Source organism: Notothenia rossii (assembly GCF_949606895.1).
Source record: "Notothenia rossii genome assembly, chromosome: 7".
NCBI lineage: Eukaryota > Metazoa > Chordata > Actinopteri > Perciformes > Nototheniidae > Notothenia > Notothenia rossii.
The window spans coordinates 71,889,667-71,906,333 of NC_136905.1; the positions used below are offsets into that span (position 1 = coordinate 71,889,667).

Consider the following 16,667-nt stretch of genomic DNA (forward strand, 5'->3'; position numbering starts at 1 on the left):
TATCTTTGGGCCATGTGAGAGGTCCCAACTTTGGTCAAGACACGTTGGTTGTGTCCTGTTTTTGAGCTTATTTATTAATGAATATTAATTTAGCTTTTAACTGAATTGGATTGTATTCTTCTTTTATTCCTTTTTATTATGTATATGTATATATATACATTATATATGTGTACATAATTTAAATATGTATATAGGCCTATTTCTTTATTTTGTCTCACAGATCTATGTGTTACACTCAGTATTGACCGGGGAAGAGGGGTATTGTTTTTATTTGTGAATTGTCTATGTTTTAAACACATGTGGCATTAGAAAATCATCTATAAGTTATCAGTTATTATTTGTGATTTGCTTACATCTTCCTTTTCTCCAACTCATTTTAGCTAAATGTCCCAATTCCTCTGTGTCGATTGGAGGGTAATAGAGATCAGCTGTTGCAGGGTGTGGGGACTGACTGCTAATTAAGAAGTGAGAGCAGCTTGTTGCATTTCTCCTTTTGGTCAGTAGGGCTGTGATGACATGACACCCTCTCTTTAGGACTTCAGAAAAGTGGAGACTGCAGTACACACACACACACACACACACACTCTCTCTCTCTCTCTCTCTCTCTCTCTCTCTCTCTCTCTCTCTCTCTCTCTCTCTCTCTCTCTCTCTCTCTCTCTCTCTCTCTCTCTCTCTCTCTCTCTCTCTCTCTCTCTCTCTCTCTCTCTCTCTCTCTCTCTCTCTCTCTCTCTCTCTCTCTCTCATCTCTCTCTCTCTCTCTCTCTCTCTCCTCTCTCCTCTCTCCTCTCTCCTCTCTCCTCTCTCCTCTCTCTCTGATCCTGGCAGTGGCAGTGGCTGAGTGAACATGCATTCATCATGGCAGCTTCCCCACGAGTCAACGCGTTTAGCTTGCTTGGCTACACTTGGGTCATGAAATGAGTAAGTCTGGATAACAGCGTAAATGTAGTCATTTTAATAGATGCACATCCTTCTCTGTTCACAGGGCTTTATGCTTATACTCGCCCACCATTTCTTTTTTTGCAGTCTAAAATGTACACGTGCTTTGAAGTTGATGCTAAGCTAAATATGCTCTCGTCGGTAGGCTCCATGTGGCATTACAAAGTGCTAACGTTTATAACTGACAATTGGCCTTTTTCCTAAGGAGCAACAACGTTTTAAAATGGCGTGTGAGTTTTTACTATGTATAAAACATGACCGGCAACATTAGCTATTGAATCAGTTTTGAAGCACGTGTTTAATAGCTGTTACATATTTAAAGCAAGCTTATAGGATGGCCAATGTTAGCCGTATTTATTTACAGCTCAAAAATATAATGCAAGTATTAATATCCTCACTTTCCAACCTGCAGGTTCTGGTCTGCTGCTTGATGGCAGGGGCCATTTACTCGGTCGGCTTGCTGCCTCGTGGCTCAACAGGTTATGTTGGGTAAGTCATTATAGCAAGCATTACACTTAATTAAAATACCCAGCAGCAACTGAAATGAGACCCTGCTCTTTTCATAAATATTAAGATTACCAAAGGGGAAATTAGGCTGTTTTGCCTCAGTCTGTCAATGATGATCACCTACAGCTTTGCTTGAGTTAACGACCATGAGAAAACTCACATGCACTACCATCTGAGACAGTATGCAGCGATGGTTAATCTGAGCACAATATTGTTCTCCAAATGCTAAACTACAGTTTTCTTTTAGGACACGTAGTGTTGGTGAGATGTGAAGGCATCAACATCTCTTGAAACTCTACCGTAACACGGGTAAGTAAAGTTTATGCTCAAAGAACCATATTTCCATTGTGCCTTATGCCTGTTGTCAGTGATGATTCCCTACTATATTGTTCGAGTTTAATTGACCATGAGACCACTACATGCACTACCATCTGAGACAGTATGCAGGCGATGATTAATGTGAGCACATTTTATTGTTTTCAAATGCTAAACTATAGTTTTTATTTTAGGAGACGTAGCAGTAGTGTTGGTGAGATGTGAAGTTATCAACATCTCTTGAAACTTCTACCGTAATACGGGTAAGTAAAGTTTATGCTCAAAAGAACCATATTTCCATTGTGCCTTATGCCTGTTGTCAGTGATGATTCCCTACTATATTGTTCGAGTTTAATTGACCATGAGACCACTACATGCACTACCATCTGAGACAGTATGCAGGCGATGATTAATGTGAGCACATTTTATTGTTCTCCAAATGCTAAACTACGGTTTTCTTTTAGGACACAAAGTAGTGGTGGTGAGATGTGAAGGCATCAACATCTCAGGAAACTTCTACCGTAACAAGCGTAAGTAGAGTTTATGTATGCTCGACAAAACACTTTTCCATTGTGCCTTAGGATTTGCCTGTTGTCAGTGATGATTCCCTACTAATGTTGTTCGAGTTTAATTGACCATGAGACCACTACATGCACTACCATCTGAGACATCAGCATTTAATACTGCCATAATGGCTGCCTCTGCTTGGAGTCCTTAAAGTATTTTTAACTCAGTTTTTATATTTTGTTCCCCTCTACAGTGAAGTACCTGGCTTTCCTGCGTAAGAGGATGAATACCAATGCCTCTCGTGGAGCGTTCCACTTCAGAGCCCCCTGCAGGATCTTCTGGAGGACTGTCAGAGGTGAGCATGAAACTAAGTCTAAAGTTCAAATGCAGTAAATGCACTTTATCTGTGGGCTGCACATTGGACAGGCATTATATACTTTGACAGAGATTTATTTCTCCACCATGAAATGTGGCTGAGACACTATAAGTCTAGTTGCAAGGCCTAACCCTTTTAATCATAAGAACCAACAAAGGTCCAGTGTTGGCTAAAATATAATTCTGTGTAATCTAGGTTAATATTTGGTAATGCAGGATCTTGGCATTTATTTGACCCAGCACAAGTTGTTCCTTGATTGACAGTGATGAACACTATCCCAAAACTGATCATCCATTGATGAGACAACTTTTCGGATCTGATTACTGAGTTGAGAAGGGGACATTCATGTGTGCTTGGACAAATAAACTTTTGATTCAGGTTTAATGAATTGGCAATTTGAAACTTAATTGAACTAACAAGTATTCTCTGTTTACAGGCATGTTGCCCCACAAAACCAAGAGAGGACAGGCCGCTCTGGACAGGATGAAGGCGTTCGACGGTATCCCCCCCCACCCTATGACAAGGTGATTATTTCAATTGAAAAACAAAGGGCCACATTGTATGCTATGTGGCCCTGAGATGTGTACTCTGCTGTCTGTGATGTTAACATTTATACTTACTTACCTTGTTTGAGTTATGACTCTGAAAACAAACTCTCTCTGAGACATGCAAGCCTATCAATGCAAAGACATTTTGTTTTCTTCTTTTACTGATTTTGGCTTTGTTTCCACAGAGGAAGCGCATGGTTGTTCCAGCTGCTCTTAAGATTGTGCGCCTGCAGCCCACTCGCAAGGTGAGCATCCAATATCTGTCTCAAGAACAGAGTAAATTGTGTTTTGGCAGCCGAAAACAAGCTGCCCCTTCCTTACAGAGCCCCTCCTCCAACACACACGAACGTGCACATGACCAATGAGGGCACAAGATAAGTTTGTATCCGGGCTGGCTAAAATAATTGGTCTTGCTTTTTACAGCACCACGGCTTCCACAATTACTTTTTTTAAAATGTATTTATTGTCAAAGCATTTAATATATTCATTGCCATCGGGATGTTAAGAGCATTCCATGGAATATAACAAGAAGTGTTTCTGAAGGGAATTACCTACCCTACCTTAAGAGTTAATTTGTAGTTCTTACATGGCTTTCATATTAGCCAACATGCAGAAATAGAAGTTAAATTGCTTCAATCTGCCACAGCGGTTCCTACTTGACAGTGATGAACACTATCCCGAAACTGATCATCCATTGATGAGACAACTTTTCGGATCTGATTGCTGAGTTGAGAAGGGACGTTTGCCTCTTTTTTTTTTAATAAATGTTTTTATTATAAATAAATGTAACTTTAAACAAAGTTAATAGGTGCACTATCAAAGAACATGTGAATGTTTGTTTTAGCGGGGAGTTTCTATTGCCTACACTTTAGAAGGCCATCCGATTTGGTTATTTAGAAAAGCTATGATTCACTTTGAAAGTTACTGACTTTGGCTTTTCTGTCTCTCAGTTTGCTCTTCTTGGGCGTCTGGCTCATGAGGTTGGCTGGAAGTACGCGGCCATCACAGCCACCCTGGAGGACAAGAGAAAGGAGAAGGCTAAGCTGCGCTACGGCAAGAAGAAGTGTACGATCAAGCTGACCAAGGTGGCAGAAAAGAACGTTGAGAGCAAGATTGCAAAATACACGGACGTTCTGAAACAATATGGAGTCCTTGTCTTATCTAGTTTTCTCCGGCCAATAAAAATAAATATTTATATAAAGTGTATTGACTGTTTTTCATTCCACTTTGCTGAAAGTTGAGCTTATATTGAAATAAAGTTAATTCCAATTTTATATTTGATCTGGCCATTGTTTGCAAACTTGACTAAATGTATAGTGCGACCATGTGCTTTAAGGGACTTGGCCAGATAAGCCAGGCGGTAATATGAAATGTGTGGAAGGAGATACTGGTGTAAGTATGTATTTTGGGCATGGGAATGAATATAGGCTTCAGGTATGAATATGGTGAATTCTGAAGGTTACAAGCCCTAAGGAAATCAGGCTAGACTGCTTCATTTAAGAAATTGGGCTTTGAATGTCATAAACATGCGAGTGATCTTGGTTTCGAAGGACTAACTGGGATGTATCAGTATGGTTTGAAATAAAAGGGTAAATAAGGGCCAAAAACGAAAGAATTAAGACATGCATTAAAGTAAGAATATTTGCTTTGTATGTTCACACTGTTCTCCCGTCTATCTAAATTGTGCCATTAAGCATACCCATCTTTTACTGTAAAAAGATCAGTGTTCAGAGCGCTATATTATTTTGCGTCTTTTTCATTGGACATTGCTTCACTTAATTTACTGATCATAGATTACAAGAATGGTAAATATGGTTGATTATAACACCCTGTGGACTTCATTAATTGTCACATTTAATCGAAAATAGTTTTAACAATCCTGTAAGATCACAGCGACCACTGTAGATCAGCTTCCCTACCAGCAGAGAGCAGTGTTACCCTTAATTTGATTTGGGATCAATTGTGGAGATTCTCTTCCAAGTTACCTGATAAAAAACTTTATTTTTTATTGCACCAATTAGTTAAGGCAAAAAACAAGACATTAACATTAACCTTTCTGTTGGTCGCTTGTTAGCAGGCCCTTCACGCGATGGCAGAGCAAACAGGTACAGGCAGGTCCAATAAAGAAAGCCCTATAGTTAAAATCTACTACCACAAATAAATATATGGACATGGGTTACTATTTTAAAAAACAAAGGTAAATGTATTTAGGAACCTATCAATGTGATTTTAGGGGGTGGACCTCAAATCCTCTATGGGGGGTCCGGGGGCATGCTCCCCCGGTAAGATTTGTTTTTAAATGTTGGAGTTAAATGCATCAATCTGGTGCATTTTTTGGGGGGGAAATAAAGAGACTAGATCTATGGAAACACCTATATGAAACAGAACTGTATACATTTCAATAATAATAAAATCATGGCCATAACCAATAACATCTAATTTCCAATATGAAAAAAACACTGAAACTTGTTTATTTATTTATTTTTGGTTCATTTATAGTTGTGAGTGTGTCTGTGCTCCTGAATCAGCCTCTCCTGTCTCCCTCCTCTCCCTCCTCTACCCCTGCTCATCTTTGAGGCAGCAGCAGACTAGTTTTAGCTCTCAACAAGTTTTTTCATACCAAAGTGTATCTTACCTTTTTTAGCCTAGTTAACTCTTTATTTATTTATTCATGCAATTTGACTAATCACTACCCTCTCAAATGGAAATATGTGTTAACTATCTAAACACTTAAGAGTCCTTTACCTCACCTGAGCTGAGGTTATCCCGAGCTTGAATGACACACAGAGACCAATCAAGGGCTTTGATTTATGATCTGTATGACAGTGGCCCTGTCGGCAGCCCACATCATGTAGACAGCCAGTCACCCTGTGTGAGGCAGGCCACTTAACAGGCCAGGCCACCGGGAAACCCCCCGGTCCTCCCGATGGCCAGTCCGGGACTGGGTACAGGAGGCGTATAGAGCAAGGGATCGTCCACAAGTTAAAAGTCACTGACAAATAAAAAAAATAAAAAAATAAAAAAATAAAAATAAAAAACCTAAATGGGTCGCGACATATACTTGGGCGGCCGGTAATATACCTGGGCGGCCGTTAATATACCTGGGCCCGCCCAAAAAGACACTTCCAGCTTATTCTCACTGAATAATTTATTGGATCTTTTTCAACAACTATTTATTCTGGTTGGTCCAAAATGATCAAAGCAATTGAGCTGCAATTTACTGGGAAAACTACAGGATCTCCTGGGAAGAAATGGGCAGCCTTCAGTCAATAGAACACACTTTGAGGTAAAACACAAGCAATTCCCTCTTTTACTGGTGCTCCAAAGGAAGCCTTTGAGAGATGATTGGAAAGTAAATCAGTCAACACCTTTTTTAAGATGTAAAAGGAAAATCCAGTTTACAAAAGAAATGAGTGGAACTTCAAAAGTCAAAAGTGGAACCTATTGTGAATGAGCTTTGGGCCACGTGAAAGGTCCCAACCAGTCGCCCCACTTTGGTCGAGACACTTGGTCAGGTATAGCTTTATTGTCTCTGTGTGCTGTTAACTTGTTAAACCCAATATCAGTCAGATAACTTAATCTGTCGCTTTCTTTGATGTATAGAAATCCTTGTTTAGATCTTTTGTCGGTAAATCTGCATATTATCTGCTGAGTCTCACAGAACTCTGTCCCAATTACTTCTGGTTTCTTATTGAGCTGATGATGATCTTTATTCTGAAGGCAACCTTTTCTTTAACCTCATTTAGCATAATAGAACATGTGATGTGAACTTCAGACCCAACATTTAGATCCTTTTTTGTTGGATTCTCATACTGAGGTGTTTGCTTGAAGGACATCCTTTAACAAAGACCTCTCCACGTGCCTCTTTGGCACTTTATTGCAATGATGATTAATGATTAGTTCTGTAGGCATTGTGTCATATGGCATTTCTGTCTTTCTGATTTAAACAACATTTTATGGAGGGTTTCTTGTATTACCTAAGGCTTGCTGACATCCTAGGCTTTCTATGTTTGTCTCCTCTCTGTGTGTCTCATATATATACATTACCACTGTTAAAGCCTTCCTTTAAAGCAGACTCACCGAGGATCAGGCTTGGGTTCCAATCTGACGTCCTGCTCTGCGTTAAGGAGGGACATCATGTCTCCAGCCAAGGCCGGATTAGTACCTCCAGGAGCCCCTGGGCGCTGAGCACTCATGGTCCCCCCCCACCCCAAACCCACGTACCAACAAGTAACACCACGCCTACCCAATCCTACCAACATGACCAATATTTAGAATTTTCAGTCAATCTGGCATGTCAAATCGCACACCTATTTATCAAAAGCAGGGACGCAGCCACATAGTTCAACCAAAGTAGGTCTAGCCTTTTGCCCTTTCAGTCAAAAATCACAAGACAAAGATACAATGGATAAGATCTCAAGACAGTGTATGGCTCAAGAAAACCTAGGTAATATCAATCAAAACCTCAGAACAGCACCCCACTTAAAGAGCATCTTGCAGGTTGTTTTTTTCTCTACATTTATGCTTAAACTTGCTTGAAAATTACAATTAAAAAAGTGAATGTAGGATTTGATATGTTTTACGAGACATAAGGGCAGGAATTCAGAGGGAAAGGAGCAATTTTGAGCTCTGCTCTTAAAAACGGCTTTTTTTAAGGTCATACGTCAAACGCGTCATATTACATCACAAAGGGTAAACATCTCCGCTCTCTGACCGCGGGTATAGTTAGTTGCGTTGAGTTGAGCGGTTGTGTTTTAGTGAGCTGGTATTTTTCGGTAGTTTTACATTGTATTTCAGCATTTGTAATCATGGTGCAGTATTGTGTTTGTGCAGGTTGCACAAATACCAGCCTGTCAGGATATCGAGTCCACAGTTTCCCTCACGGGAAAAGGACCGGAGCTAGCGTTCTTTCCTGGGTGCGTTGTGCATCCACCTCCCTGTAGCACATACTCTCCACAGCTTTATCAGGAAACCGTATTACTTCTCTCTCCCCCCCCCCTTCGCTGCTCTCTCTCTCTCCCCTCCGGTACACGGCACCGTAAGACGTAGTGTGGAGTTGCATTAGGTAACGCTGTGGTGGCTGTACTGCTCCAGCCCTCTCCTTTGTGTTTGTTTGTTTCCCCCTGTCTGTGTTGTTTGTGTGTGCGTGGTGGCTGTCACTCCTGGCTCCCGGCTCAACCTCCACTCACCTGCTGCAATCAGCTGTGCACCCTCCCCGACTACACACCTGCTTTCCATCAAGCCATTTACAACGGCATATCAACGGAGGCTCCACAACCTTTCTCCGCCAGATCGTCAAGTATCAGCCGTATCTCGCGTCTCCCCTCCGGTACACAGCACCGTAGTGTGGAGTTGCATTAGGTAACGCGAGATACGGCTGATACTTGCGCATTAGTTTCTGTTATGGATCAGTATCAACAGTCCTGCCAGTAACGTTACTATATTATCAATGCTACTTTAGTTATAGCCTGATATATGATAGCTAACTTCACAATGTTGTGATGTGACGTTAGCTAACATTCTGTAGCTAACGCCGGTCACTCACCAAGATAGCTGCCCAGTTCTCCACTGGTTCTCCTCACACCACAGCTCAATTTCTCTCCGATGGCCGTTATTTATTCTAATCCTTGGCTGCTCCTCGTCTCTTGGACGCCTAGTAGGCTCATAATTATAAGTTTGTGGTCCGTCATATGCATTCGAATATTCATGTTCAACTTCTTCTGTGTCTTCTGTGTCGAAACCATAGGTCGAAACTAGCATTGGGATCCATGTTTATTAATACGTTACACCGGCCGCTCTCCCCCTTGTTTCCCCCATGTTACGTCACACGCGGGAGGTCATGTGCCGAGGCTTTTTTATGCGGAAGTGAACATTTCTTACAAAAACTGTTGAGGTTTAGGATGGCAGCTTCTTCTTACGCTGCACTCGGAGAGAAATAGTGGAGACGGAGACGATGAACTGTTTAGCCCTAGAGCATGATTTCTTCCTCTGCTTCACAGGTGATTCCTTCGCTCAGCCGAGCTAACTTAGAAGAGAACAAAGATAGACAGTGTACACGTGCATCAGGTGAACATTTACATGACGCAAGCCTGGTCATTACGTAGCACGTAATACTACAGTGCCTCACAGTGGTAAAATAACAGTATTACATCCCTATAGTACAGAATAGACACAATCTCTCTATACAATAACTGAGGACATACAGTATGTAAACATTTCCCTTTACACCCCCACTTGTTCTCAGGTTGCTGTACTCCAAAAATGTAAACAAAATGAAAATGTGGACCTCCTCACACATTTTTAACTCCAAAAACGATTCCTGCAAACTTCTTCAGTTTCAGCTTAGTTACAGGTTGTGTCATTATGTCTGCCACCATCTCTTCAGTAGGGCAGTACACCAGAGTTACTTTCCCATCCTTTACAGTTGATCTTATGAAGTGGTACTTTATGTCCACGTGTTTACACCTCTGTCTGCTTACAGGGTTTTTGGCTAGGGCAATTGTTCCCTGGTTGTCCTCATACACTACTGTTTGTGTATATTTGTAATCATCGATACCCTCCAGTAACTTGTAAACATATTTTTCCTGTGACATCTTTACACATCCATCCGAATGTTTGAAATCGATACCCAGAAAATGTTTTAGGCTGCCTAAATCTTTCATCTTAAATTTGGCAGAGAGCATCTCTTTCACTTCCTTCAGTATTTTGTCATTGCTAGCTGCAATGATCAGATCATCGACCCAGATGATTATCACCTTTCCACCTTCGGTCTCTTTGGCATAGACACTGTGGTCTGCTGGGTTCTGTGCAAAATCGTCTTCAGTTAAACAATCGTGCAAAATCCTTTTCCAATTTGGTGGTGTTTGGCTACTGTCGTCAGACATAGTTACTGGACTGTCACTTTGTGCACTAGTCTCGTTAGCATTCTCTGTGCTCTCATTTATCTCCTGTGTGACCCTGCTAGCCCTAGGCTGCCTCACACTGTCTTTGTCATCATTTGGGTCTGAACCAAATGTCTGTGTCTGTTTCTCCACAGTTACCTTGTTTACAAACTTGACTAGCCTGTGCTTTTGTACTTTCTCAGTATCTGGGTGATAGACCAAATACGCGGGGCTGTTTTTGTCATAACCCACAAAACGCCCCTGATCACACCTGGAATCAAGTTTTGCCTTGTCCTGTTTGTATGTGTAACATACAGACCCAAACTTCTGCATTGTAGAGACGTTAGGCTTTTTATCTGTCAGCATCTGGTAAGGGGTTTGTCCTGTACGCCTGTTAAAACATCTGTTACGCACTGTGGCTGCTGTTTGGACTGCGTAGTTCCATAACTGTTTTGGTAGCTGACTTTCAGTTAGCATACACCTACCCATCTCAAAAAGAGTACGCCAGCTTCTCTCAGCTGTACCGTTCTGGTGGGGTGAGTACGGGGCTGACGTCTCATGTCTCATGTCTTATCCTATATTCCTTAACAACGTTTGGAAATCCCTGCATGTGAACTCTGTGCCGTTGTCTGACCTTATACACTTCACTTTCCCGTATGGGACTGTATCTGCTAGGAATTTTTCCGTTGCCTGTACCATGTCACTTTTAGTTTTTAGAAAATATACAAATATTGCACCAGAGTAGTCATCAGTGAATGACTGTACATATTTGTAACTATCTCTTGACTCTGTAGCTACTGGACCGGCTAGGTCCGTGTGTACCATTTGTAATGGAGCCTTTGCTCTACTATCAGGGTTTCTATTTCTGGTTTGTGCAAATTTCCCCTGAATACACAACTCACATTCTTGGTCGGGTCTATCTGTTTTGCCCTTGATCTGCATACCTTCAACCACATTTTGCATTTGTAGCACATCGTCATAATTACAGTGGCCTAGTATTTCGTGCCACGTCTGTACATCATGGCAAACATTGCATTTGTCACTATTCTCACCTTCAGTAAATAATACAACCTGTTGTACACATGAATGTCAAACCTGGTACCATCTTTGTGTATCAAAGCGTCTTTTCCCTGCTTGAAAACGACCGTGGCTCCGCTGGCGATCGCTGCCTTCACTGAGAAGATGTCCTGGGGATATGACGGTATAAACAACGCCTTTCTCAGCGTAGTGGTATGTCGCCGTCCTCTGCTGTCGACCAGGCAAACCTCTGCTTCTCCCTTGCGTTGAGCAATGCCGTTGCACCGGGTACCGTCTGCCAGCTCCACGCAGTGTGTCTCTGGCTTGAACGTGTCATTGAGGTTTTTGAACTTGGTGATGTCCGTGATGATGTGCGAGGTGGCTCCTGTGTCGACCATCCGGCCCTTCTCCTGGATGCTGCGTGCTGGCTGCTGCTGGACCCTGTTTTCTCCATCTTTGATCCTGAAGACGTAATATGCATCGCCGCCGCCGCCGCCATCTTCTTCTGAGACTTTTCTCGCGCCATCTTGTCTGTCTTTACGCCTGCACGTGGGGTCTTTGTGTGTGTCACTTTTGACTTGACTACACCATGTCTTCTGCCAACACACTCTCGCTCGGTGGCCTTTTGTGCCGCACTTAGAAAAAACAATATCGGCATTGTCACTGTTCCTGTCATATGCACCTTGCTTGGCAGGCCGCCGTCCGGGTCTCGCTTGAGTCTTCATCACGTTATCACTCGACTCTGTCGTGCTTAATTTCTCTGTGTCTTCAAAACTCCTTAGCTTTGTCCTGAACTCTGGAAACGTTATATTGTCATCATTATGTGCCACGTGTATTGCAAATGGCCTAAACATCTCAGGCAGTCCTTTTAAAACCATGGCTATCAATAGGCCGTCGCCTAACGTTTCACCTGCGTTCCGTTGCGCAGTGATGGTGGTTTCTGCCCGTATGATATAGTCTGTGACACTTTCACTGTTCGTCTTCTGAAGCGATGTCAACATGGTATACAAGTTTATTATCCGGGGTTCTCCGCTCCCGGCATAATATCCCCTTAATATCTTTAAGGCTTCTCTTGCATTGTCGGGCGCATCCCTCATAATTAGCGAGAGGCTTTTGTCGTCTAAAAGTTGTATTAGCTCAGCATACGCGTCTGCATTTTTCTTGCCGTCTGCCGCTATCTCGGCTTCACTATTTGGTTCTCTTAGAATCGTGTTCTTTAACCCTAATAGGTGAAGGTGTCCTAACACTTTTGTCTCCCATAGTTCATACTTAGTTTCATCACCGTCGAACATCAGTCGAGGCAACCTGATTGTCCCTCGATGATCCATGTTAGCTTATCTTGCTATCCCGTTAGCACGCTGTTCGCAGTGACTTTCTGACGGTGATAAATCTTCAAACTTCTCCCCGAATGACTCCTGGGCCCATAACCTGTTGAGGTTTAGGATGGCAGCTTCTTCTTACGCTGCACTCGGAGAGAAATAGTGGAGACGGAGACGATGAACTGTTTAGCCCTTGAGCATGATTTATTCCTCTGCTTCATAGGTGATTCCTTCGCTCAGCCGAGCTAACTTAGAAGACAACAAAGATGTACACGTGCATCAGGTGAACACACCCTAATTTACATGAGGCAAGCCTGGTCATTAGTAGCACGTAATACTACAGTGCCTCACAGTGGTACAATAACAGTATTACATCCCTATAGTACAGCATAGACACAATCTCTCTATACATACAATAACTGAGGACATACAGTATGTAAACATTTCCCTTAACAAAAACGACGCCAGATCACTGTAGTGTATATTTCTGTATATTTTTTTGAAAATCTAGTGTATTCATCATTTTCCTACACATTTATTCACAGGTGTCTTTAACCTGGAAGTTGCTCTTTAATGCCAAAATATCACTGGCTGGCTGTACAAGTACACGAGGAGTTCTATTTTTCACAAACATCGAGAGTTACAAAAGTAAAATATGTAGTGAAATTGTGTGGTTGCTCAAAGGTGGGGCTGTGATTCGGCTATACTCCGCCGCCGCGTTGAGCGCATACATAGTGAGACCTGCAGTACAGAGACCTACAGTAATTTGACCCTATGGAAAAGCTGTGTTATTTATGGCGAAGAGTGAGTGTCATTTAAAACAATGTATGATGAGTGAGGTTGTGCCCGAAAAAAATCAAGTGACAAGATAATCTTGTCACTGAGGGCCCTCTTTGCTCAAGGGCCCCTGGGCACTTGCCCAGGTTGCCCATATGGTTAATCTGGTCTTGTCTCCAGCAAACAGATAGAGAGAATCACTGTGACGGCTCCAAAAATACGATTTTGGGATGATGCTGACTGCGTGAGATCGCATTCTAATCACACAATTCGAGACAGATTGAAAAGACCATGATTGTCTGAATCTGCTCCTGAGGGCCCAATCTTTTATGGGCTCCTACAATTAAAGGCATCTTCCTCCTACTGCTGGTGTGTGTTTAAGGTACAGTTTCAGAACGGGAGCGCTCATCTGACTTGGAGCTCAAACATGGCGTCTTCTACACGGATTAGATTTAAGGCCAAACTGAAATTTACCGTGAAAACTTTTGTGCATATTTTTATACAAATGTACAGATCAATGTATACAGTATCACCTTCAGGACTGTTGATATAGAAAACATTTATTGAAATGTCAGTTTGATTTTAAAGTCTTGCTTCTTTTTTGGCAATGTAACCTCACTCACCTTTATTCGGCTGCTCCTGTTGGAGTGAAGAACCTGAGAGATTACACTACAATCATCTGATGCTGCGTTCAAAACACAACGTGTATGATTAATGTTGAAAAGCTTTACCACATGCCAGCATGAGCTAGAAAGCATTAATTTCTACTAAATCTGTCACAGGCTTATGATTTTGAGTCATTCCTGAACTAAAGATGGTTTTAAAATCAGATCAGGAGCATGTCAGGGAGCACAGTTTGAATTACATATTTAATTTATTCCTAATAAAAACTTGCTACATTTTGGTGTGGAGGTGCGAAAAAAGGATAAGCTGACTCCCTCTTTGAACAGTTCAACGTTTTTCTGGTCTCTGCTGATGTCACCCTTGAATGGGAACACAGACTCAAAGGCTGGCTCTGAGGAAGTACAGGAAAAAGATAAAGAGTATAGAAAGAATTTGAGTTTGGTGAAACGTATAATGAGGAAAATCTGAAATCATAGACCTGACTGAGAGGAAGTGTGCAGGTATCCATATATCAGCAAAACAAAAAACGGTCACAAATGTTAAACTGAAGTCCTATTATTTGTACGTAGTTCGACCATCACTATACCTATACTAGTAGTTGTCAATCTTTATTGTGCTCTGAAAATTGATTTATTTTTGCTATGGATGTCCCATCATTGTTGTATTCTGCTTTCCCTCACTGAAAGAGACAGATGATTGCCCTCATGGGTAACTGAGGGACAATCCACTCTCATTTTATCATCTGGAGCCCATGATGATGATGATGATGATGATGATGATGATGATGATGATGATGATGATGATGGTGATGAAACATGAGGTCCTAAGTGTCTATTGTGTTTCATTGTTATGATTTTGACCTAAACCTAGCAGATAAGGCAAGGCAAGTTTATTTATATAGTACCTTTCAACACAAGGCAATTCAAGGTGCTTATAACACTGCTGATAACTCAACACCAAGGCTTAGAGAAATTGGACACAGTTCTGCAATATTTTGTTCCTAAAAAATGGTACTTCTGCTGTTTAGACTTCACTGCTAACTTTCTGTGTTCGCCATCCTCTTTGTTGTTTCTATGCATCTGCGCCCCTGCAACAGTTGAGGCTGGAAGCATTTATTTTAATTTTTGTGGAGGTGAGATCTTCGTGAAGCTTTGAGGGAATTTCTTCAAAAGTGGAACACATGGCTGATTAGAATAAAGGAGTCAAAAGTCAAGGTCATTGGGAATTCACAATTCACGTTTTTAGACCGTAAATCAATAATTAATTAATATATCTGGCTTGAAATAAATCAATAGTTCAATGGTATACAGCTTGTAATGTATGCACATACATATGGAAACATTTACAGGAAGGTGGAGGCTGCTTATCACTTTGAACACACATATTTCAGCCCACACAGAGACGTTGATGACAGGATATACGTACCTTTCAAAAAACCTTTTTACATGATGTATGCAGCACTAGATGTGCAGCGCTGTAATGCATTTTTATTAACATGAGATGGAGTAAGGCATGGCCGGGCCTTGTTTGTATTCACTGACCTCTGAGTGTAATTGAAATGATTTGGTATAGTGCAACTCGATTCATTCAGTGATGATGAAGTCATTAAGTCCATTTACAGACGAGAGGATCGGTAAGAGACTGCAGCGGCAAGGGATTTCTATTTGTTCACAGATACAAACTGGATTTAGAAATTGAGGTTCGGGAAGAGAGAACGACCAATCAAAGAAACCCCCATCAAGTGTATTCTAATGAAGCATCTCTGACACACACACACACACACACACACACACACACACACACACACACACACACACACACACACACACACACACACACACACACACACGCACGCACGCACACACGCACGCACGCACACACGCACACACGCGCGCACGCGCGCACGCACGCACGCACACACGCACACACGCACACAAACACTACAAATACTACAAATACACCTGACCTCATTACACAAACACAAGGGACACTTTCTGAATGGTGGCCTTTCCATTCTCCATGACAGCCCATCTGTGTTCATACCAAAGTGTCCTTGAACAAAATACAACCCTCCAGTTGCTGGAGATGGTTTCTCGCTAGTTGAACCTGAAATTTGACCTTTGAGGAACATGATTAATAATGAACACGTTATCATCTTTGATAGATCCATTGCTCAACCTTATATCCATATTAAATTGAGTAATACCTCAGGAATTAATAATATATATCACACGTAGCCTCGGGGACAGGTTTAACCTTCTCTATCACAAATTAAAAGAGCTGCAACAGACATAAATGCAAAGCAATATATATGGCAACAGAGACGGAAATAAATCAGCTTTGGATGGAAAACACAAAAAAGCTGCTAAATGACCCAAAGTGTCAGCTACATTCAGAGGCTAGAACAAAGACAAGCTCTCAGCAGTACAGCTCGATTTTTGGATTGTAAAAGTGTGGAGAGTGCATAAGGAGAGACAAGAGACAAGACTGGATAATAAATAAAAGCAAAATAAATGACAGTACTATAGATACAAGGAACGTATTTAGTCAGTTCAGCAACATCGTAACAAGCGAGAAAAGGTGAAAGACGCCTGAACTGTTTCTGCATTCTTTGCTCATCAATTGGCATTATAGATTTTTCTTCTTTTTTTTTTGATACGCTTACAAGTTTTCTGCAGCTTCATTGATTATGCAACTTGATTTCCCACAGGAGGGTACGGAACAGTTACTATGGAGGATTATCAAAGTTGACAATCATGAAGCTATTTTCGATGTTGGTCTCTGTGGAACAATAAACAATTGCTGCGTATTGATTCTTGGTTGGGCATTTACAGGGTACTGTATATAGCTGCAACCACAG

The 16,667-nt window shown here is 41.6% G+C and overlaps 1 protein-coding gene across 1 annotated transcript; it reads left to right on the forward strand.

Moving 5' to 3' along the window:
• Window positions 1–1,141: 1,141 nt before the first annotated feature.
• On the forward strand, window positions 1,142–4,463 carry LOC307047682 (large ribosomal subunit protein uL13-like). The gene is given in 10 exon segments (XM_079694797.1): window positions 1,142–1,166; window positions 1,349–1,425; window positions 1,691–1,752; window positions 1,953–2,021; window positions 2,223–2,288; window positions 2,519–2,620; window positions 3,078–3,145; window positions 3,148–3,165; window positions 3,375–3,434; window positions 4,140–4,463. Coding segments are annotated over 5 exon segments (510 nt in total). The 5' UTR covers window positions 1,142–1,166; window positions 1,349–1,425; window positions 1,691–1,752; window positions 1,953–2,021; window positions 2,223–2,288; window positions 2,519–2,547; the 3' UTR covers window positions 4,431–4,463.
• The last annotated feature ends 12,204 nt before the right edge of the window (window positions 4,464–16,667 follow it).